This window comes from Oncorhynchus nerka, linkage group LG16, assembly GCF_034236695.1.
Source record: "Oncorhynchus nerka isolate Pitt River linkage group LG16, Oner_Uvic_2.0, whole genome shotgun sequence".
NCBI classification, from domain to species: domain Eukaryota; kingdom Metazoa; phylum Chordata; class Actinopteri; order Salmoniformes; family Salmonidae; genus Oncorhynchus; species Oncorhynchus nerka.
The window spans coordinates 33,643,627-33,669,091 of NC_088411.1; the positions used below are offsets into that span (position 1 = coordinate 33,643,627).

A 25,465-nucleotide genomic window follows, 5' to 3' on the forward strand; every position below is an offset into this window, starting at 1 on the left:
TGAATTGTTCCCTCTCTCCTGATGCGAACCGCATGTTTGTGGGGAAGCTGGTGCTAAATCACTCGTAGACAACCTGATTCTGGGTCAGGGTTTCGTACGTAACAGAGTAGCTCACTCGCTGCGATCTATTGAAAGTCCGCCCTCGATCCAAGCTTTTGTCGAGGACAGAAGGCGTCTTCCTCCACCATCCTCCTTCTTTACTTACGGGTTATCAGGTGCACGGAGAATGGCCAGGGGCCAGAGGCCAGACACAGTGTGTGAGAGAGCCCAGGCAGGTGGGTAGAAGACATAAGACATTGGGCTATGGATAGGTAGGGGGCTAGGTGGTGGTCGCCCATCTGCCCAGGCCCATCCTCTGGTGGGACTGTGAGTCAGGTTGGGACTCGCTGTGGAAGTCAAAAGGTCAACAGGTGCGCGAAGAGACTTCCCCCAAAGTGGGGGGGGCTCAGAGTCCGAACAGGGGCGGCCGGACTCAGGGGCTGGGGGCAGATTGGGTTGGGGATTTAGTCACTGAGTGGATAAAAGCGGGCGGGTCACCAGGTGCACAGAGCTTATTTCAGGTTACCAGGTGCACAAGGAGGTCTCCATCAAAGCGGGGGGCACTCTGAGTCCAAGCAGGGGCGGCCGGACTTGGGGGCTGGGGCAGCACTCAGGCCATGGAGGTTGGAGTGTGGACTTAAGTCTGTGAGCAGAAAAAAGTGGGCGGGTCACCAGGAGCACAGAGCCTGTTTCGGGTCACCAGGTGCACAGAGCCTGTTTCGAATTACCAGGTGCACAGAGCCTGTTTCGGGTTAACAGGTGCACAGAGCCTGTTTCGAATTACGAGGTGCACAGAGCCTGTTTCGAATTACCAGGTGCTCAGAGCCTGATGAAAATGGACCATGTGCAATGTGTATGCCCACTGGGTGTACATTCTGAACTTTGTTTGAGGTCAGTAGGTCACATGACCAAGGAGCTATTGAAATTTGAATGTAAAAAAAGTTTGTTCTGTGTTAACACTCTCTAACTAATTCAACAAAACAAAATGCTGCTCACATTTCCACATGTTTATTAGCTTTGCAAAGCAAAGCAAATTGTGAAAATAAGACCTGTGCTATGTTGTGCTCAATTTTTCCAACATCGTGACACTTATTTTGGAGTCTGTAGCTCAAGTGGTTTGGAAGATATTGAGGTTTGAAAGTGCGAATATCCATTGAATATCCAACATGAAACTGTCTTTACCTTGGTTGTAATTTTATGTATACAAAGGTGACTATCAGACAAATGTTATGTATACAGTCAGTAACAATACACGTTTAAACCAGCAGTAAGTAACTGAAACTAGCTAAACAACTTATGTTTCAGCCTTTCCACAGCGAAGGTCTGAAACTCGGAGATAGGAATGTTTTTGATGGGAGGCTGACCATAGAACTGAAGACAATGTCCATACAGCTGCTCGGTCTGAGAGTTGATAATCAGTTCATTTCTTCTGCTGCCGAACTGCATGGTTCCTGACGATGAGGCAATGCATCTCAAATTGCATTAATATGATCTAGCTAACAAAATGATCTTCTTGGCTACTAAGTAAGAGAGCCTCTATGACAGTTGATCAATATAAAAACAAACACTGCCTTCATAACATTGACTGGCTAGCGTTAGCAAGCTACTGGTAACTACACGTGCAATATGAACAGGTTTTAGGTTTATATTTCAGATTTCACAAGTTAAACAATTCCAACAACTTACTGGTATATCACTTTACCAGTGGTGATTTTAGCATGTAAATCTTGGTGGGATAAAAAAAAAAGGGGATGCATATGCCAGCAAAGCCCCTACACAACACTAAACAATACATTATTGCACTAAAACTGTGACAAACTGTGCCCACAAACTGTTAGGAGCTACATAAAGTTGTCCCAAAACCTTACCACTGTTACACCTGGCTATCAGCGGAGACTTGTCTGGCAGCGAAACAGTTCATTCAGCCTCATTTACTACCTTTAAAAACAAACAAAGATAAAATGGCTGACTTGCTTAAACTAATGTGGTTTCTACTGACAATTGAGATGTACAAACTATGGCATAAGGGGGACCACAAGCAGATAAGAGGCAATCTGTCATTTCAATTAAGACATTAATGAGCGAGCTAGGACAGACGTAGTCAATATACAGTGCCTTGCGAAAGTATTCGGCCCCCTTGAACTTTGCGACCTTTTGCCACATTTCAGGCTTCAAACATAAAGATATAAAACTGTATTTTTTTGTGAAGAATCAACAACAAGTGCGACAAAATCATGAAGTGGAACGACATTTATTGGATATTTCAAACTTTTTTAACAAATCAAAAACTGAAAAATTGGGCGTGCAAAATTATTCAGCCCCCTTAAGTTAATACTTTGTAGCGCCACCTTTTGCTGCGATTACAGCTGTAAGTCGCTTGGGGTATGTCTCTATCAGTTTTGCACATCGAGAGACTGAAATTTTTTCCCATTCCTCCTTGCAAAACAGCTCGAGCTCAGTGAGGTTGGATGGAGAGCATTTGTGAACAGCAGTTTTCAGTTCTTTCCACAGATTCTCGATTGGATTCAGGTCTGGACTTTGACTTGGCCATTCTAACACCTGGATATGTTTATGTTTTAACCATTCCATTGTAGATCATTGTCTTGTTGGAAGACAAATCTCCGTCCCAGTCTCAGGTCTTTTGCAGACTCCATCAGGTTTTCTTCCAGAATGGTCCTGTATTTAGCTCCATCCATCTTCCCATCAATTTGAACCATCTTCCCTGTCCCTGCTGAAGAAAAGCAGGCCCAAACCATGATGCTGCCACCACCATGTTTGACAGTGGGGATGGTGTGTTCAGGGTGATGAGCTGTGTTGCTTTTACGCCAAACATAACGTTTTGCATTGTTGCCAAAAAGTTCAATTTTGGTTTCATCTGACCAGAGCACCTTCTTCCACATGTTTGGTGTGTCTCCCAGGTGGCTTGTATCAAACTTTAAACGACACTTTTTATGGATATCTTTAAGAAATGGCTTTCTTCTTGCCACTCTTCCATAAAGGCCAGATTTGTGCAATATACGACTGATTGTTGTCCTATGGACAGAGTCTCCCACCTCAGCTGTAGATCTCTGCAGTTCATCCAGAGTGATCATGGGCCTCTTGGCTGCATCTCTGATCAGTCTTCTCCTTGTATGAGCTGAAAGTTTAGAGGGACGGCCAGGTCTTGGTGGATTTGCAGTGGTCTGATACTCCTTCCATTTCAATATTATCGCTTGCACAGTGCTCCTTGGGATGTTTAAAGCTTGGGAAATCTTTTTGTATCCAAATCCGGCTTTAAACTTCTTCACAACAGTATCTCGGACCTGCCTGGTGTGTTCCTTGTTCTTCATGATGCTCTCTGCGCTTTTAACGGACCTCTGAGACTATCACAGTGCAGGTGCATTTATACGGAGACTTGATTACACACAGGTGGATTGTATTTATCATCATTAGTCATTTAGGTCAACATTGGATCATTCAGAGATCCTCACTGAACTTCTGGAGAGAGTTTGCTGCACTGAAAGTAAAGGGGCTGAATAATTTTGCACGCCCAATTTTTCAGTTTTTGATTTGTTAAAAAAGTTTGAAATATCCAATAAATGTCGTTCCACTTCATGATTGTGTCCCACTTGTTGTTGATTCTTCACAAAAAAATACAGTTTTATATCTTTATGTTTGAAGCCTGAAATGTGGCAAAAGGTCGCAAAGTTCAAGGGGGCCGAATACTTTCGCAAGGCACTGTAGCTACTGGAAGGTGGCACGGCGGTCCTTCATGGGCAAATTTTGTCATCAAACTTAGTCATCAAAGTTTGGCATTCTCTGTATTTATAGTGCTTTCAAGACAACTGGGTACTCAAAATAAAAAAAGTTGAATCATGATGACGTCAGTGATTTTTAGGACATAGCTCCAAAAAGAAGCCTGAGTTCCCGATATACAATTCGGAGTTGGATGAAAGTTAACAGTTGTTTTGAGTGCCGCACAAATCATGCTTCATTGACAGCATGGCCAACGTTGAATGTTTATAGTTTTAAACTAGGAAAAGAGACCCTTAAACTTAGACTTGGGATCACACAGCCACTCCACTGAATAGTAAGCTAATTGTAACGCCCGGGGTGTCGTGGAGGAAGAAGTCAGGCGCAGGAAGCAGAGAGTTCAGGTTAGCGCTACTTTTAATGCACCACAACGGTGAAATGACGCCAACCCAAACAAATGCCCCAAACACGGGGAACTTAAACAGTCCAGCAAAATACAAACACACGGACAACCATGACCTACAGCCGTGTACACTTAAAATAATCCCGCACAACCAGCAGGCGGGCGGGCTGGCTGGTAAATAAAGCCCAACCAATTAGCCTAAACTAAACACAGGTGCAACTAATAAACAGAAAAGGGGGAAAAGGGATCAGTGGCAGCTAGTAGGCCGGTGACGACGACCGCCGAGCGCCACGCGAACAGGAAGGGGAGCCACCTTCAGTGGCAGCTAGTAGGCCGGTGACGACGACCGCCGAGCGCCACCCGAACAGGAAGGGGAGCCACCTTCAGTGGCAGCTAGTAGACCGGTGACGACGACCGCCGAGCGCCACCCGAACAGGAAGGGGAGCCACCTTCAGTGGCAGCTAGTAGGCCGGTGACGACGACCGCCGAGCGCCACCCGAACAAGAAGGGGAGCCACCTTCAGTGGCAGCTAGTAGGCCGGTGACGACAACCGCCACCCGAACAGGAAGGGGAGCCACCTTCAGTGGCAGCTAGTAGACCGGTGATGACGACCGCCACGCGAACAGGAAGGGGAGCCACATTCAGTGGCAGCTAGTAGGCCGGTGACGATGACCCCCGAGCGCCACCCGAACAGGAAGGGGAGCCACCTTCAGTGGCAGCTAGTAGGCCGGTGACGACGACCGCCGAGCGCCACCCGAACAGGAAGGGGAGCCACCTTCAGTGGCAGCTAGTAGACCGGTGATGACGACCGCCGAGCGCCACGCGAACAGGAAGGGGAGCCACCTTCAGTGGCAGCTAGTAGACCGGTGATGACGACCGCCGAGCGCCACCCGAACAGGAAGGGGAGCCACCTTCGGTAGGAGTCGTGACACTAATGATTGCTTTGCAATGCTTGCAATTAGCCACTGATTCTTTCCAAAACACTCATTGTTGAATTTGCAATTTCCAACTTGTTGTGTAATGTTTATGTCCAATGGCCGATGAGCACCAATACGTTTGATCTATATTTCTCTTAATTATTTATCTTCATATGATAAGGATTTAAAAGGATTTTCCAGTAGATTGTTGACTTGATTCATGATGATGACTGCTAGCTAAGATTTTGAAAGTATGATGTTGACATAATCAGTACAATCAGAGCTACTGTAGATATAATGTGATTTGATGTCATTTTATCTGTGGCCAATGACTTTGAGCCTTCTTGGATGGGCACCTCTAATGTAACTCTGGCAGCACCCAAAGGGCTTGAATTTTCGAGCTCTACCCTTAGAGTTGGCAGTGACGTAGTGTCCCAAAGAGTGACAGAACACTGAGCCAATCATGGCTCAACGCTCTGTATTTTCTGCTGGATTGCCCCACCACCACAGAAAGCACTGAGCTAGGCTGAAACACCTGCATTTTGGAGCTGCCTTACTAAATCCAACTCCCAATCAAAAAACATAAAATATCCCGGTGAGTGGCCAAAATATAGGAATGGATCTTTATGGGATATGTTAGTGCAGGCTGGGCAACATCAGGATAAGGAGGGGACTTTCCCAAGAGTTTAGGGGCAACTCAAGTTTTCTGTGGCCCACTACAATAGGAGGATGGCAAACGGAGAGAGAGTGGAGAGACCAAGGCTTGTCTATTCCATGCAAAACGATGTAGCCTTCTGTTTTTGCTGCAAACGTTTTTCACACGAGTGTAGATCTGTGCTGGTCAGGGATGTAACCAGGGACTGGAAGAATCTGTGCCATCTCCTCAGCTCGCATGATAAGTCGCATGACCACCTAGATGGTTTCCAGAGGTGGAAGGAGCTGGAGATCAGGCTGGTGTCCAAGCAAACAGATGATTTGATGTCAGGGCCATGGATAGCTCCCGAGAGAAAACATTGCTGACTGCAATGCAGCAGCACAGTAGAGGAAAGAGGCAACTCTAGGTGGAGACGAAGTAAATACATTGTTGAAACTGATGATGGACCATGGACAACCAAATTCGATATGTAAATAAACGAAATTCGTTAAGGCTGGGTCATTGACATAAAGCTTATTTTACACTGCTCCAGCGAAACGAGGCCCGCCATGCATTTATGAAAGCAGTTGTTACCAAAGCTCAATTTAACTTACTCTGTTTTACAGTTCTACAGAAATATTAAAATATATGTTAAATATGTTATACAAAAGTGTTATTTGTATTGTAATTGTAACAATTATGGGCTCGTGCCATGTGTGAGAACAGGTGGGATATTATTAATAAGAAACTGGTTTTCCTGCTATAGGTAGTAGGTTGCATAGTGATAGCAACATGGTAATTCTCCGATGCAGGTGTTAAATGTAATTGGAGCTTATTTCTTAAACTTCAAAAAAATAAGTGTTAAACCCACCTGTTTGACACAACACAATTATCCTATCCATAGATGTCGATATAGCCAAATACTCCGATACCGTCACATGCACTGATGAAATACCTCCGTGTCTGGGAAGGGCTTGGTGTGTTTGACTTAAACCAGGGCTCAAATTGAGTGAGGGTATCAGGTACCCATTGTTTGCTTTATATTTTTAAATAAATACATAAAACGTGTCCAGATTATATCAAGAGTTCTATAACAATGCTTAACACTGCGATGCCTTATGGTAGAAACAAGGTCTAAAAGGCCCACGAAAGACGTGAATCCGATGCATATGGGGATATATTGATTCCTCTCTATGACAATCTAAAGCTAAACTGCAGCCTATAATATTCGAGGAGATAAAAAAATGTTTTTGCTTTGCTAATTCAGCTTTTCTCTTTCTGAAAAGAGAAGATGTTTGTTTAAACCCAGGCAGCTTTTAGTGAAGCACCTCTGTTTGTGGGTTATACAATGGACGAGTAGCCAGCAGTTGAAGCTTTCTGCATCAGTAGAGCCTCTGTCTAGGTGGAAGGTAAGGATGTCTGAGATGTAAAAAAATGTAATTATTTTTGTCTCCCCTAGAGCGGCAGAACTTCAAGGGCATTGGTGATTTTATCAATGTAATTAGTTTGGAAATATTAGGCTATGTTATTGACATTGAACTGATTATTTAGCCTACTAACTAGATGTGTTAAAAATTGTGTTTAATTTGTTGCATAGGCCTATTAATTGGGCTCATCAAAAAATAAGCATTCTCTCACTGTCAACTGCGTTTATATTCAGCAAACTTAAAATGTATAAATATTTGTCTGAACATAACAAGATTCGACAACTGAGACGTAAACTGAACAAGTTCTACAGACATGTGACTAACAGAAATTGAATAATGTGTCCCTGAACAAAGTTGGGGGGCTCAAAATCAAAAGTAACAGTCAGTATCTGGTGTGGCCACCATCTACATTAAGCACTACAGTGCATCTCCTCATGGACTGCACCAGATTTGCCAGTTCTTTGCTGTGCGATGTTACACCACTCTTCCACCAAGGCACCTGCAAGTTCCTAGATATTTCTGTGGGTATGGCCCTAGCCCTCACCCTTTGATCCAACAGGTCCCAGACATGCTCAATGGGAGTGAGATCCGCGATCTTCGCTGGCCATGGCAGAACACTGACATTCATGTATTGCATGAAGTCACACACAGAACGAGCAGTATGGCTGGTGGCATTGTCATGCTGGAGGGTCATGTCAGGATGAGCCTGCAGGAAGGGGAGGAGGATGTCTTCATGAGGGAGGAGGATGTCTTCACTGTAACGCACAGCATTGAGATTGCCTGCAATGACAACAAGCTCAGTCCGATGATGCTGTGACACGCCGCCCCAGACCACGACGGACCCTCCACCTCCAAATTGATCCCGCTCCAGAGTACAGGCCTCAGTGTAAAGCTCATTCCTTCGACGATAAAGGCGAATTCGACCATCACCCCTGGTTAGACAAAACCAGAGCACTTTTTGCCAGTCCTGTCTGGTCCAGCGATGGTGGGTTTGTGCCCATAGGCAACGTTGTTGCCGGTGATGTCTGGTGAGGACCTGCCTTACAACAGGCCTACAAGCCCTCAGTCCAGCCTCTCTCAGCCTATTGCAGACAGTCTGAGCACTGATGGATGGATTGTGCATTCCTGGTGTAACTCGGGCAGTTGTTGTTGCCATCCTGTACCTGTTCCTCAGATGTTATGTTCGGATGTACCGATCCTGTGCAGGTGTTGTTACACTTGGTCTGCCACTGCGAGGACGATCAGCTGTCTGTCCTGTCTCCCTGTAGCCTGTCTTAGGCGTCTCACAGTACGGACATTGCAATGTATTGCCCTGGCCACATCTGCAGTCCTCATGCCTTCTTGCAGCATGCCCAAGGCATGTTCAGGCAGATGAGCAGGGACCCTGGGCATCTTTCTTTTGGTGTTTTTCAGAATCAATGGAAAGGCCTCTTTAGTGTCCTAAGTTTTCATAACTGTGACCTTAATTGCCTACCATCTGTAAACTGTTACCTTTCCACAGGTGCATGTTCATTAATTGTTTATGGTTCATTGAACAAGCATGGGAAATAGTGTTTAAACCCTTTACAATGAAGATCTGTGAAATTATTTGGATTTTTACAAATGATCTTTGAAAGACAGGGTCCTGAAAAAGGGACGTTTATTTTGTTGCTGAGTTTATTATGTTCTCTTCCTCCGACTTTTAGCTTAGAATTTTTTTGGGGTGGCAGATTTTTGTCTCGCCTAAGGCGGCAGAAAGTCGAGCACTGGCCCTGATGGTCACCATACAACCTGGCCACACACAGACTCTAGATCAGTTTAGATTAATTTATTTTACAGGAGCTGTAGTTCATAAACTGACCCAGCGAGTTGCAGTGAACTGCGCATCTGCTATCAGAAACCAAAAGCGTTTAAAGCAACCGGACTGCAGTTGTGGGTGAGAGCCAAGCAAATAGAGCTAGCAAGGCAACAACAATTATTGAATTCAAGTCGTCGCTTTGTGAAATATGATTAGACGACTTGTTACATTGATGAAAAGCGTGGATATGCGTCTCCTCTTGTTGTGATTTATGATATAAACGAGTTAAATGCTAACAAGCCCAGCTAGGAGACGTACTAGCTAACATTAGCTGAACGTGGAGACCGGACAATCCACCGTTCGTTTGCTAGCTAACGTTAACTTACATGGCTAGCTCGCTAAGTTAGCTTTACAAATTGGTGAAACGAGTTGATTGTTGTTACTACGTTACAGTTTATTATATTTCATTTGGTCCGTAAAAAAAACCACAGGACCTATTCTCTTTCATTGCGCAGCAATTGTATTTTGTTTTCGTCTCGTGCTGTTTGTTGCCTGTTGCAGCTGCAAGAGAAAGACGGTCATGTAACTGGATGCCGGTAAGAGAAACAATGTTACGAGTGTATCACTCGAAATTATACAATTGTTGTAAATTATATTATTTGTTTCAGTGATGCTCGTGAGTGAGACTTTGTATCAAGCGTTGGGCAGCTTCTGAACAAATAACATGATTAGCTAGCTAGTTTATAATCATTATGAATCTATCTTATTTCGTGGATTTAAAAACACTTTTTCAAGCACTATTTGGAAAGGCACATTTTCTATGTGACCTCAGCTCACTGCATGAAACATTCGCTGGTGATGTCAAGTAATGCCATTTTTAAAATTGTAAATCAGCAGATGCTGTTCATATTCTGGCAATTTGTCAATTAACTGTCTTCCAATTTACTGATTTAAAGTAAGCCGTAGTACCTAGCCGTTTTTAATGAAGACGTTAATAATAGGTATATTGATGTTTGAAGTCATGTTGTGATCTAGTGGAGTGTTTACACAAGCACTGTGGATGTGTATGCCTGTTTACCCGTTTCTTCCTTCAAAGTGACTAGCCTGATAATCTAACTATGTAGCCTAGACATAACATCACCTTCCTCTAAGACAAATGTCTTATTTTAAGCTAAATTTGTTGATGCAGATTGTATTTGAAGAGTCAATGTAGCCAAGGAAACATGTTTGTATACAGTGGAACATCCAGTTCTGCCAAGCTTTGGGATACAGTTTGGGATACATTCCTGTAAGTGCATGCCATTTCAACAGCCTGTGTCAAATCCGAGTGAATGGTACATGAAGCTGGTGTGTCCTTGCATACAGCCGGCTCTGTATTCAGTTACCTTTGGTGAGACGTTGTGGGAGAGGCTCTACTTTGTAACTCAATCTGTGGTCTTTCCAGTCGCCTAGTAGCCTCGTCTACCTAGAATCTTCCATGATGTTCGGTTAGTCTGTGTTGTTGGGTTGTGTTGACAACTTGGCAATTTGCTGACAGTCTGGATAATGGGACATGGTTTGGTTAGCAGGCATCAAGGTAACTTTCGTTGTGGTTGCGAAGCCAGCCTGTTTACAGTGAGGCTTGGATCATCCACTTTACGAATAGGACCAGATGATGTTGGATAACAAACATCTCTATGAGAGTTTAAACTCAGGAAAAGGCCTACCTTCTCTTTGTTTGCAGTCAGTGGAACCCTAGACGGATCCACAACACTTTCCTTGCATAGTCTGTTAAGTCAAACCAGAGCTTTTAACATTGTCAATTCTGTTCTGTTTTCGTAGCTACGTTAGCGATAGGCCCATAGCGCTAGTCTTTAGAGTTCTTTTGCTACCAAGCTGATACTTTTAGGCCAACGTGATATTATCAGTCACATTACCAGGCAACAGGTTTAGGCTGAATCTGTCATGGGTGTCATAGTGCAGATGTTTCCCTGCTCTTATCCAAAGTATTTGGGATATTTGATGTCAGTTCCCATAAAACATAGTCATCTGGAACATGACTGAATCCCTGCCACGTCAGCTACACCCTCTCCTAACCAGTTACTGCCTCTACTAGCGAGAGCCGGGAATCTACACCCTCTCCCAGCCAGGGCCAGGCATCTACACCCTCTCCCAGCCAGGGCCAGGCATCTGCTCCCTCTCCCAGCCAGGGCCAGGCATCTGCACCCTCTCCCAGCCAGGGCCAGGCATCTGCACCCTCTCCCAGCCAGGGCCAGGCATCTGCACCCTCTCCCAGCCAGGGCCAGGCATCTGCACCCTCTCCCAGCCAGGGCCAGGCATCTGCACCCTCTCCCAGCCAGGGCCAGGCATCTGCACCCTCTCCCAGCCAGGGCCAGGCATCTGCACCCTCTCCCAGCCAGGGCCAGGCATCTGCACCCTCTCCCAGCCAGGGCCAGGCATCTGCACCCTCTCCCAGCCAGGGCCAGGCATCTGCACCCTCTCCCAGCCAGGGCCAGGCATCTGCACCCTCTCCCAGCCAGGGCCAGGCATCTGCACCCTCTCCCAGCCAGGCCCAGACAGCTTCCTCTCCTCTCTTAAATGCCTGCCACGTCAGCTACACCCTCTTCTGGCCAGACCCAGGCAGGCAGGCCCAGACTGCTACCTAATGGAAAAGTGTGTGGGAGCAGACCTACGGAGGCAGTAACTGAGCTAAGTGTAGCTGACTAGCATGTAAGAACGAGGAAACCATCAGCTGACATTACCTCAGATGGCTGCAGCCAGGATGCACTGGCTAATGTTTACACTCTGCTGTAAAACAGAGGGCCAGCTAGTGAGGGTTTTATGGGTAGACTGAGGAGCAGTGAGGTAGAAAGTGTTCTCCGCATCGAAACATAAGACATTATATTGCTGAACAAACAGAGGGATGTTTTTATGTGGGCTGGGCTCGTCAGTTGGTGACTTGGCTGTTTGAACAGCAGAACGACAAGGGTTTTGTGCAGAGGAAAATAACAATATTCAGACCTTAAGTCGTGTTCATCAATGTGTAAAACATCAGTTTGTGTTGTCTCTATCAGGAGGTGTTTTAAGTGATCCAGTGACAGCCCTCCTAAAGCAAAACCAGACTGCCAGGAAGTGTGAGGAAAGCCCAGCAACACGTAGCCATGTTGGAGGAGGACATGGAAGTGGCCATCAAGGTGGTGGTGGTGGGCAACGGTGCGGTGGGGAAGTCCAGCATGATCCAGCGCTACTGCAAGGGCATCTTCACCAAGGACTACAAGAAGACCATCGGTGTGGACTTCCTGGAGAGACAGCTACTGTAAGGACATTTTCCATTGTTAGTGTGTCTATGCATATTTTACATTAGGGATGGTTGTTTGAAATATGTCTACTATTTGAATAGTATCATGTATTTCAAATATCCGACAAAAATTAATGTGGGTTTTGAAACTTACATTTGAACCTGAGCACTGCTGCGCACGGGAGAGGCTGGCTCTCTATTGCTGCAGCTGCGGAGGGAACCGTGTGTGAGATGGGAGCGAGCAGATGGAGGGGAAAAGGGGATACCTAGTCAACTGAAGACATTCATCTGAAATGTATCTATCGCATTTAACCCCTCAATCAGAGAGGTGCGTGCGGGTGGCTGCCTTAATCAACATCCACATCATCAGCGCCCAGGTAACAGTGGGTTAACTGCCTTGTCGGGCAGAAAGACCCATTTTTACCTTGTCAGGGATTCGATCCAGCAAGCTTTCGGTTACTGACCCAATGCTCCTACCCACCAGGCTACCTGACGCCCCAAGGGATAGAGAGATTCAGTAGCCACTAGCCAAGGCAACTCATCTACAGCCAAGATGAGCTAACTTGTAGTGGACAGAATGTCATTTATCATCCCATATAATAGTTCCTGTCTTGACTGGAGTAGCATAGAGCAGTGGTTCTCAAACGTTTTAGGGCTAGGGACTCCTTTTTGTGATAGCAAATTAATCAGTACACAACTCAAGTGAGATATAAAATTGCATGCAAGTTTTTTTACTTGTACAGTGGCCTGCAGTATTGCCACGGACCCCATGCACTGCCCAAGTCATAGCATAGCAGGAGTTTTACTATGTTTGAGAACCCCTGGCCTAGAGAAGCTAGCTAGGCTAATGAAGGCTACATTCTGCACATTCTTCCCAACCCTATTCAGATAAAACAGCCTACCTTTTGGTTGCTCATTGTAGCCTACTCCTTCTAATTTAGCTAACTTTTAATTCCGTAACTTTATTCCATCTTGTGCTGCATTAGTGAAGAATCACTACACCTGCTACACATTGAGCCTCTGCTGTTTTGATTGGCCAACATTTTATTTTTCATTTAACCTTTTTAACTAGGCAAGTCAGTTAAGAACAAATTCTTATTTACAATGACAGCCAAACCCTCCCCTAACCCTGACGGCGCTGGGCCAATTGTGCACCGCCCTATGGGATTCCCGATTACGGCTGGTTGTGACACAGCCCTGGATTGAATACGGGTCTGTAGTGACGCCTCTAGCACTGTGAGGCTGTGCCTTACACCGCTGTGCCACTCGGTTCTCAACAAAAACAACAAGCTACACACGTGAAGGCTACCGGTCGGCTACTGTTTCTCTTATGGGGCGCACGGCATTAGAACCACATTGACAAGTTTGTTTTATTAAATGAATCATTTAAAATGGCCTTGTATGTAACAAAGTCACATGGATATTTTAATTGAATTTAGAAAAAGCCTTTTCAGTGTTAAAGTAGACCTATACTTTTTGTTTCTCGCTAAAATTAATAATCACACAAGTGTTAAAATGCTAACATCCGTTAAGATATTCAAATAACCGTGCACATCCGGAATATACATACAGTATGTATATTAAGATGCCTAAAAATACACAATACTCTTACAGATATGCAGTACAATCTGACGAGGTACCTTCAATAGCAGCCATACCCAGAGATCTCAGGGACCGTACTGTGTCCTAAGTGACCACTGAAATCAAAATAAATGCTTTTTGGCTGCACAGACCATCTATTTATTCTCTTAACATGTTATTTTATAAGAGATCCCTGGCATCTGTCAACTCAAACTGTTAGTTAACTGCATTCTGGCCCAAGAAAGTCCTTAAGGTTTTGACCTAAGGTTAAAAAAACTGCTTCCCAAAACCACAAACTTTCCTTTCTCCACTCTTTTCCTTATTTTTATGCTTAACAGATGTGAATCCAACCCATAACTCCAAGGTAAAGTGTTAGGTATTTCATTCAGATAGTTGTTTATTAATATGGTGTGACAATGGCTTCGGTCACATAAAAAACATTGTTTTTTAAAATTTAACCTTTTATTTAACTGGGCAAGTCAGTTAAGAACAAATTCTTATTTACAATGATAGCCTACTGGGGAACAGTGGGTTAACTGCCTTGTTCAGGGGCAGAACGACAGATTTTTACCTTGTCAGCTCCGGTTCTGTCCTGCAACATTTCGGTTACTGGCCCAATGCTTTAACCACTAGGCTACCTCGAGTGCCAAAATGTACGAGGAAGCATGGGTACTCTCAGGAAATACCAGAGAAACACTGAAAACATTGTAACTCTAACTGCATTGAATAAAACAGGCAGTATTGTCAGATGAAGGTGCGCTCACTGAAGGCTTGAAGCATTATTTTTATAAAACAGTAAAGGTGTGGAGGATATTTGACTCTCAAAAGACTATCGCTCCTGTAACGTATAGCGCAGAACTGTCGAGTGAATAGTTTGATATGATAGCCAAGTAGAATTGTATACATTTGATACTGCTCTGTCTATACATTGAGAAACTCACAATACCAAGTATTGAATTTGTCTTTTTTTTCCCCAGAGTGAATGATGAAGATGTGAGATTGATGTTGTGGGACACTGCAGGGCAGGAAGAGTTTGATGCCATCACCAAGGCCTACTACCGCGGTAAGACTCCTCCCTCCCTGGGAAGGACATGATCCTCCTCCACTGGGTCTGCCAGAGAAGACAGCCTCTCACTTTTCAACTTTATTATTATTATTTTTTCAGTCTGGATTCAGCTGTGGATCTACACCAAGATGACCTCACAGGGAACAATTCAACTAACATTATGTCCATATTGTATTTCTGTTATTGTATGGCCCAGGCAGCTACACCCTCTCCTAACACATGAAATACAAACTGGGGTGTTATGGAATTTGAACAATACAAATGTTTTTAAAAAACACATTACAAAATCAGTTATTTGATTTGAAAGCTTATGTATACCAAAATAACTGTGAGGGCTGTGAGGATCCAGCATTTCTTAGCATTGTGGTGACAGCTGGCCTGTGTATGTTTAGGTTTATTTGATACCCATTAGCTGTTCCACATGCAGCAGCTACTCTTTCTGGGGTCCACACAAAACATAAAATGGCCTAAATGACAGAGTACAGAACGGTTGTTGACAATAGATCATTCTTATTTTATTTGTATTTAATATTATCTTATGTTCTTGTCAAGACATCACAAATATTTACACACTTCCTATAATTATATACGGTACAGTTAATTTAGAGCTTTAGAAGAGAAGAGGCGCTGTGATACAAGATGTTTTTTGTAATCAGTATTTTTTTAAAAAGAGGCTAAACTCACATTTTTTGTCTGAGTAACCTCTGGTGGCAGAGCATTCCACAATGACATGGCTCTATACATTACTGAGCCACGCTTTATGTGTTCCAGGTGCCCAGGCGTGTGTACTGGTCTTCTCCACCACCGACAGGGAGTCGTTCGAGGCGGTCGGCAGCTGGTGGGAGAAGGTGGAGATAGAGGTGGGAGACATCCCCACTGTCCTGGTGCAGAACAAGATTGACCTTCTGGATCACACGGTGATCAAAAAGTAACACTTTTATAGACTCATTTTCCTTCTTGAACTTGGTCTGTTATGATATATTGATGAATAATCATTTCTAGCTGCATGGCTAGGATAAACATTGGACATGATCAATCATGGCAGAATTGATCAGTAACCCTGGCTCTTTTTCTCCTGGTACTGTAGTGAGGAGGCAGAAGGTCTGGCCAAGAAGCTCAAGTTAAGGTTTTACCGAACTTCCGTAAAGGAGGATCTCAATGTCAATGAAGGTGAGTCAATGAAAATGTGTACAAATGACCAGTTAAAGAACTGTTATGTTAGGAAGAATGTAATGGGAATGATTTCAAAAAATGAAATTTCTTCTTTTCAGTTTTTAAATACCTAGCAGATAAGTATCTGCAGCGACTGAAGCGACAAACGGCAGAAGAGCCTGAGGTAGTCCATACAACTAGCAATAAAATTGGTAAGCATCCTGATAACCATGTCAGTCACGTCTCCAGTTAGTACAGACCTTTGGGACTGGATTGTACAGTGCCACAGAGATATTTATCTTGTACTGCAAGCTCTGCAAAGATAGTTTGCATTTAGCCTCCCCATTTTATCTTCACTATACATTTCTCATTTGTCAATTACATTCGGTAACATGACAACAACATTCATGCAACATTTGAGGTTCATACAACAAGGTAAGAAATCTGTCTCTCGGCTCTAGTTTAACAAACCTTACGCAAATGATAAGTCTTCTCGCAGCACTTTCGAGTTGTGGGTGTGTCAGAAATATTTATTCTATTTTCACCAGCGGGAATCATGAGCGCTATAGCTGACGGTGGTGCGAAAGGGCCATGTTTTGATGAATAAATAAGTTCTAGGTGTGACGCGGGCTTGACCACTCACTGGCCAATCGGCGTTCTACATGGTGTGACGCGGGCTTGACCACTCACTGGCCAATCGGCGTTCTACATGGTGTGACGCGGGCTTGACCACTCACTGGCCAATCGGCGTTCTACATGGTGTGAAGCGGGCTTGACCACTCACTGGCCAATCGGCGTTCTACATGGTGTGACGCGGGCTTGACCACTCACTGGCCAATCGGCGTTCTACATGGTGTGACGCGGGCTTGACCACTCACTGGCCAATCGGCGTTCTACATGGTGTGACGCGGGCTTGACCACTCACTGGCCAATCGGCGTTCTACATGGTGTGAAGCGGGCTTGACCACTCACTGGCCAATCGGCGTTCTACATGGTGTGACGCGGGCTTGACCACTCACTGGCCAATCGGCGTTCTACATGGTGTGACGCGGGCTTGACCACTCACTGGCCAATCGGCGTCTACATGGTGTGAAGCGGGCTTGACCACTCACTGGCCAATCGGCGTTCTACATGGTGTGACGCGGGCTTGACCACTCACTGGCCAATAGGCGTTCTACATGGTGTGACGCGGGCTTGACCACTCACTGGCCAATCGGCGTTCTACATGGTGTGACGCGGGCTTGACCACTCACTGGCCAATCGGCGTTCTACATGGTGTGACGCGGGCTTGACCACTCACTGGCCAATCGGCGTTCTACATGGTGTGAAGCGGGCTTGACCACTCACTGGCCAATCGGCGTTCTACATGGTGTGACGCGGGCTTGACCACTCACTGGCCAATCGGCGTTCTACATGGTGTGACGCGGGCTTGACCACTCACTGGCCAATCGGCGTTCTACATGGTGTGAAGCGGGCTTGACCACTCACTGGCCAATCGGCGTTCTACATGGCTCAATAGTGCACAAAGTTGTGTAGGCTATTGACTGTCTTTGCGTTATCAACTCCAATTCGGCTGGAAGGCACAGAATATTCCCATCCTAGTCTGTTGTGGATTGATACCATGCATTAAATAGCATACAGTAACGAATAATAGCAAAATTAGAATGCATACAGTTTTGCTAAATATGTTTGGCGTGTTTGCAGTCCATATTGTTGTAGTTGGCTTCAACATGAAGGCCTAAATGTCTCTGCATCAGTAAAGACGATGTGTTTTATATAGAAATGTGAAGTGCATATTTGGACTCACGGGTGTGTGGTTTGCTTGAATGACATCAAAGCGGTGTTCATTATAATTCTTATTTTCTTAGATTTCAGGATACGTGCATAGAAGTCCAAGGGATTTCATAAGAGTGCTCTGATAACTTTCTTTTGTATCAGCATTGAGTCATGAACGTTGTAACACGTCTTTACATCTCTACCCTAACAGGAGTTTGTATCAGCATTGAGTCATGAACGTTGTAACACGTCTTTACATCTCTACCCTAACAGGAGTTTGTATCAGCATTGAGTCATGAACGTTGTAACACGTCTTTACATCTCTACCCTAACAGGAGTTTTCAACACCACAAGTAGTAACTTATCTAGTCAGAACTCCAGCAACGGCCGAGAAGTTATCAGCTTGCGACCCAACAAACAGAGGACAAAGAAAAGCAAAAACCCCTTTGGTAGCTGCAGCCTTCTTTAGAATCAATGCATTCCCTACAATAATGTACGATTTGACTGCCGTGTAAGAGTCTATACATTTACATTTGAGCATAACCTAGGTGTAGGTCTTAATTTGACCCCTCTTTTGTTGCTGAGAATTTCCCTGCAAATGACCTTCATGATGGACATAAATTCACAAAAAAATTGCACGTATAACGTGTTAACAGTATTGCACTTCATGTAGCCTAATTTTGGCCAGCAAATAGTCTAACCACAGAACAAGCAACACTAAAAGTTCAAATCCTGTTGCTGCAGGATTATTTTTGCTCTGACAATATTGGTCAAATGAAGATCCGACATCTGTAAATCTAATATGCACCTGAGTATTGTGAATACCATGCATTTGAGCATCTTTACAGATCAAGTGCAGCCTTTGTTTCTCATGGATAGATGTATGAAATATAAAGCGACAGTAACAATAGTCGTCCTGGTGGCTGTAATGGGTACTACAATCCAACACAGACTATGTTGTAGCATGAATGTAATGCTTGAAGCAGATCTTTTGAGAAATAGTAGTTGGGCATGACAGGGTTCTCCCATTTACACCCTTCAACATGGTGCAGGGAAGGGTTACATTCTAGTTCACTAACAAGGTGTATTTGTATGTTCATATTGTGATTTTTATAGATTGCCATTTGTGCACTTGAATCTGTTTGTATTGTAAGAAATATACAGATTACTTTCTACCATATTTGTTCTAAAATATTAATGGAATATGGTTCAATATGCTGAGTGTACAAAACATTAGGAACACCTTCCTAATATTAAGTTTCTCCCCCTTTTGCCCTCAGAAAGTGGTTAATTTGTCGGGGCATGGACTCTACAAGGTGTCCAAAGCATTCCACAGGGATTCTGGCCCATGTTGACTCCAGTGTTTCCCACAGTTGTGTCAAGTTCCTTGAATGTCCTTTGGATGTTGGACCATTCTTGATTAAACACAGGAAACTGTTGAGCATGAAAAACCCAGCAGCATTGCAGTTCTTGACACACTCAAACCGGTGCCCTATCAAAGGCACTTAAATATTTTTGTGTCTTGCCCATTCACCTTCTGGATGGCACACATACACAATCCATGTCTCAAGGCTTTAAAAATCCTCCTTTAACCTGTCTCCTCCCCTTCATCTACACTGATTTGAAGTGGATTTAACAAGTGGCATCAATAAAGGATCATAGCTTTCACCTGGTCAGTCTGTCATGAAAATGTTTTGTACACTCGGTGTATATCATGAATAAAGACTAAGGGCTCTATTTTAACAAGGCTAACACAATGGTAAGTTTTAATGCTGGCAGTGGCGTTATGGGTTCGGGATGTCATGTTCTTGTTATTTTCACTACCGGAATAATTGGCGCAGTAGCTGGCTGTGGTGCGAAAGAGCTGGGTTTTGATCAACAAACATGTTGAGGTTTGGCCCCTCACCGGCCAATCAGAACGTGCTCCATGACTAAATATGTGGTGGCTTCAAGTTGTGTGTTTACGCTATTTTATGTGTTAAACCAAAAACAATGTTTCTAAATAGGATCGGGTCAGAAGCTTTATCTTACATGGCTTCTCGTTCCATGGCATTGTGTACACGTGGTCTAAATGTCTTTACACACAACATTCTGATGACTATACAAAATACTAGGCTCCTGACAATTGTATCGTTGCCTATGTTTTGAGAATCAGCCTGCAACAATCTACCGTTATGTCATTATAGAAGGACTGAATAGTTTGGAGGAATGTGGCTTTGGTAATCAGACGAGGGGTGTTCTTTGAAAATGGGGATGGATAGCCTACTTGAACAAGCTAAATGCCGGTATGTGAATAATTAAAAAGCATTAAGGCAAAAAACTAATTTCAAAGCACTCTGACTATTTAAAATGGCTTCATTCATACTAATTTTGGCTAATGGCCATTGCATGAGCGGTAAGCTATTTTAAATTTTAGTCATTTAGCAGATGCTCTTATTCAGAGCGACTTACAGGAGCAATTATGGTTAAGTGCCTTGCTCAAGGGCACATCGGCAGTTTATTTTACCTAGTCGTCTCGGGGATTCAACCCAGCAACATTTCAGTTACTGGCCCAACACTCTTAACCACTAGGCTACCTGCCGCTCCACCTGCTTTTTTGTTGGTCTTCAAACTTCCCTATAGCACTGCATGAAATTGTTTTTAAGGACACGTCTCAAATCTTGCCACCCATCCCACCTCAGCACAAGCAACTGATGTTAGGCAGTTAACATGCCGAACCTGGCGTTAGGATAAATGCGCAGAAAATGCAACCGTTTTTACATGACGCAACTAATGTGCGTTTGATGCTTGCACCTTAACACCAGCCAACAATCGAAAGCTACGAGATTCAGACATATGTTCATTCTTTTCTGAAATGTATTTTTGTATGAATCTTAACAATGAGCTGCTTAACACCTTCGTTAACATAGTGCCAAGTAGTTTCAAATGCTTATTTCATTGTAAGAAATTTGCATATTTTAAAGAAAAATTGGAGGGATTTTTCAGTTTTGAGAATATTGAATTACAGTCGACTAGAAGAGTTTGCTGTTATACGACCAAATACTATTTGAGATTTGCACAATAGGCCCTCTACTTGAGACACAAACTTATACAAGGTTGTAGACTTATAGGATGGATGAGCCGGTGAAGAGGATTTTGCTACACAGAACATACAAATCAATAATATCCCTCTATCTGGTTAGCGCACACAATTCATGCACAGGTGTTTGTACTGGTCATTGTAACTGGCCAACTATTTGGTCTAACTTTCATAGGGTACTAGCAATTGAAATTGTTTACATGTTACATTGCTGCATTTAAATATGTGCTTTGCGTTTCTACTGTGGTACAATCAATGGTAACATCTTTAATGTGCTCATATTTGAGTCAATTTATATTTGTTACATTTTATATTTGTTACGTTAATTTCGGGAGAAATAAATACTTGTTTACTAAAATATCCGATTTTTATTTTTAAGTGAAAACCGATCTCAATGAATGGTGTCTTGATTGAGTGTTCTTACGTTATGAACAGAACTACTATCATGCTCTGAGGAGTGCTTTGTAATGGCTTAATTTTCTCACCTAGTCGTCATGCTTGGATAATGTTCTGTTACCACTCTCTAACCGATGTTGACTTTTTCTGAGGCAAGACATATTTTTGCTCCCATTTCACTGTAAGACAAACAAATTCTCATTGTCTCTAATGTCCTCTTCATAACTTTTTTAGTTACCCATTAACACTTCACAAATCAAAATGGCCCCCGTGTTTCCCCCGTCTTCAGTAAATGATGCATGCTTGCCTTATGTTAGTTTTTTTTTTTTTTTTTTCATGTGAAGGAATGTGGAACCACGGTCCAATGCCACAATGCTTTGTCCATGTATGTTTACATCCTCATTCTTAAACATATAACTATTTTGTTTTAAAGATGCCTGCTCGGTGAATATTGTAAATCACACTCCGTCCCTTTAACAGTTGCTGTTTGTAAACATGTGTTATGGTTTGTTTGTCTTCTGAAAATACAATGTTTTATAATGACCAATGAACATATTTATAATCCAGTCAGTTACCATTCTTAGAAAATCTATGGCCAAGTGCTCTTTCACTCAGATGTTGTGAGAATCACTGTAATCCATTCTATTGTTACAATGTTATTACATTCAGCAGATTACTTTTGGAAATATGGCATACTGCTTCCACCAACTCTTAATGTTTGTACCCAGATGTGCCAGTCTGTTTCTGCTTTCTTGTAAACTCCTTAGCGAGTTGGCATTTATTGTCATGAATCTTGACCTGGAGGCAGCTATGCTGTGGTCACTAGCTAGCACAGTCATAAAATCTGTTAAACAACCACACTGCTAACCCTAATCTTAAATTACAACCAGGGCAAGATTCATTTAAAAAAATATATATTTCACCTTTATTTAACCATTTGCAACTGCAACCTGGCCAAGATAAAGCAAAGCAGTGTGACACAGACAACAACACAGAGTTACACATGGAGTAAACAATAAACAAGTCAATGACACAGTAGAAAAAAGAAAGTCTATATACAGTGTGTGCAAAAGGCATGAGGAGGTAGGCAATAAATAGGCTATAGGAGCGAATAATTACAATTCTGCAGATTAACACTGGAGTGATAAATGAGCAGATGATGTGCAAGTAGAGATACTGGTGTGCAAAAGAGCAGAAAAGTAAATAAAACAAAACCAGTATGGGGGATGAGGTAGGTAGATTGGGTGCGCTATTTACAGATGGACTATGTATAGCTGCAGCGATCGGTTAACTGCTCAGATAGTTGGTGAGGGAAATAAAAGTCTCCAACTTCAGTGTTTGTTTTTTTTGCAATTCGTTCCAGTCACTGGCAGCAGAGAACTGGAAGGAAAGGCGGCCAAATGAGGTGTTGGTTTTGTGGATGATCAGTGAGATATACCTGCTGGAACGCTACGGGTGGGTGTTATCGTGACCAGTGAACTGAGATCAGGCGGAGATTTGCCTAGCATGGACTTATAGATGCCCTGGAGCCAGTGGGTCTGGTGACGAATATGTAGCGAGGGCCAGCCGACTAGAGCACACAGGTCGCAGAGGTGGGTGGCATAAGGTGATTTGGTAACAAAATGGATGGCACTGTGATAGACTGCATCCAGTTTGCTGAGTAGAGTGTTGGAAGCTATTTTGTAGAAGTCGAGGATCGGTAGGATAGTCAGTTTTACTAGGGTAAGTTTGGCGGTGTGAGTGAAGGAGGCTTTGTTGCAAAATAGAAAGCCAATTCTAGATTTGATTTTTGGATTGGAGATGTTTAATATAAGTCTGGAAGGAGAGTTTACAGTCTAGCTAGACACCTAGGTATTTATAGTGGTCTGCATATTCTAGGTTGGAACGTCCAGGGTGGTGATGCTAGTCGGGCGGGCGGGTACGGGCAGCGAACGGTTGAAAAGCATGCATTTGGTTTTACTAGCGTTTACGAGCAGTTGGAGGCCATGGAAGAAGTGTTTGTATGGCATTGAAGCGCGGCATAACCCTAAACGTCAACCTACAACTCCTGGAATTGTCATGCTAAACATTGTTTGTCAGTATGGAGTAGACAAGGGCACATACATACCTGGGTCCAGGCTACAGACTTTGTGTCACAAAATTTTGACAAAATGTAACACTTAATAGTAGGTGTATATCTCACCTAGTTTGTTCATTTGCATTACTTTGATTTAACAGTTATAAAGTGTCTCAAGGTGTGCCACACATTCTTGCACCTGCTCCTTTGTTGACAATCTGTTTTGATGATGGTGATCTATAGCATAAATAAAATATCTATTTTCATTGTTTTCTTCATTGTAATTTCCACTTTATTCAAAGCTGATAGTACATTTTTATGTGAATCTTTCTCGCTTTCAATGACATTCAGCTGATTAAGGTAAGTGTTACAAAGCATCTATAACCGTATGTCATGCTTTATAAAGGGTTCATGGTAATGGGCAGGATTTAGTCATCGTTATGACTTTTTGACTGTGTTACAGAGTAAAGTATTTGTCATCGTCACTACTTAAGGTCACTCCTGTAGAGTTCTATGGTCACTCCCACTAAGGCCAACTTTGGTTGATATCCCAGGCTTATCGCTGTGTGTGCAATAGCTTGGGGATGATGTTACACCAAGAAACACTTACCTTGATGAAAACTCCCAATCTAAATAAATTGATACTGTCTTTCTTCTGGAACCAAGTTACATGTTCCTCAGTAAACAAACACGCACCCAGCAAAAATGTGTCACACCGCACAGTGCTGGGCCAGGTCAGGTCTTTGACACATTCACCGACTCCCCCGCTGAATGATCAGCTACAAAATGTTGTTGCCATTGTAACAGGATGTAATCAAGCCCTGGTCTCCATGGGAACAGAAGAGTAATACCTGGTGCTGCAGTCTCAGGTTGGACTACTCCAAATCATCTTGGTTCTCTCACACACACACAAACGCAAGCTTTGCAGATCCATCAACCCATGTAAATACCTCTCACCCCTACATTAATATGTAAATCATGAGAGAAATCAGCAGAACGTTAACATATTTATTGACACTGTTGTCCTGTAATACTTAGTTTGAAGTGAGACACCATTGGACATTCATAACACATCCATAAAGACTATATCGCTGTACTTAATTAAAAGTCAGACCCCTTTGGTAATTTATAACATACATAAATGCCATGTATCCTATGAGGCTCTGCTTACTATAAAGTCAGACCCCTTTGGTAATTTATAACACATACATAAATGCCATGTATCCTATGAGGCTCTGCTTACTATAAAGTCAGACCCCTTTGATCATAACAGATACATAAAGGCTTAATGATGTAAACACAAATGTATTAACACTGGGAATTATCACTAACAACACCTGTTTAAACCATACAGTTCCTTTAATTTATACATTTTTTAAGCAATACAAATACATGAATTTTCAAAAAGTCCAGCAATGCAATTACATTGAACATTACAATGTAATTAATTGCTGTGAATAGTGTAGCTTGTCCCTGAGCTGGCAGACGAATGGTTCTTGCCTCTCTTCCTACTGGAGGTACTGCATGTTGGTTCCAACCTTAAAAGGAACAACAAAGAAAGTTTGCAGGTCTGTTTGGAAATGCCTTTGTCACACCATCTGGATAAGGGCATTTCTGTCTGCGCCAGAAACTAAATGGGAAGATGGGAAACTCCAGTCAATTAATATTATTATATTACACTTTCAGTTCCAAATCTAGGGGGATTTGTATTTAGCTGAGCATGCTCACTAGCTAAATGTCAGATAGCTAGCAATTTCTGTGAAGTCACCAACATTATTTGAAATAACGATTGAGGTAGCTACAGTAATTTAATGCAATACTTAACTACTACAAACTAATTAAAATAAATAAAGGTTAACTTACTCATTTTTCGCTGTACAGTGGCAGCACAAGTGGGCTTTTGATTACTCCCCCATTCTATTGGCAGCCGAATCACATCACATGTGGCTTACTGCACTACAGAAAACCTGCTAACAAAACAACAGTGCAGGGCATGCTCACTGAATTAAAGGGCAATTACACAGTTTCTTAGATTTTTCCAAGACCTCAAAAGTCATCCCCTGATGTGGTTTAAGCATAGTTATGAACACAGAAAAAATGGGGAAATCTGAAACCTGGAAAAACAAAACCAAGAAAACGTAATAAAAAATCAA

At 43.1% G+C, this 25,465-nt stretch overlaps 1 protein-coding gene across 1 annotated transcript; it reads left to right on the forward strand.

The window, feature by feature from the left end:
- Window positions 1-8,860: 8,860 nt before the first annotated feature.
- On the forward strand, window positions 8,861-23,583 carry rab23 (RAB23, member RAS oncogene family). Its single transcript, XM_065002624.1, has 8 exons — window positions 8,861-9,067; window positions 9,491-9,525; window positions 11,983-12,224; window positions 14,765-14,850; window positions 15,625-15,781; window positions 15,941-16,023; window positions 16,125-16,217; window positions 18,117-23,583. Exons 3-8 carry the CDS (start codon window positions 12,070-12,072, stop codon window positions 18,248-18,250), a joined length of 708 nt encoding a protein of 235 aa, XP_064858696.1. The 5' UTR covers window positions 8,861-9,067; window positions 9,491-9,525; window positions 11,983-12,069; the 3' UTR covers window positions 18,251-23,583.
- Window positions 23,584-25,465: the final 1,882 nt, after the last annotated feature.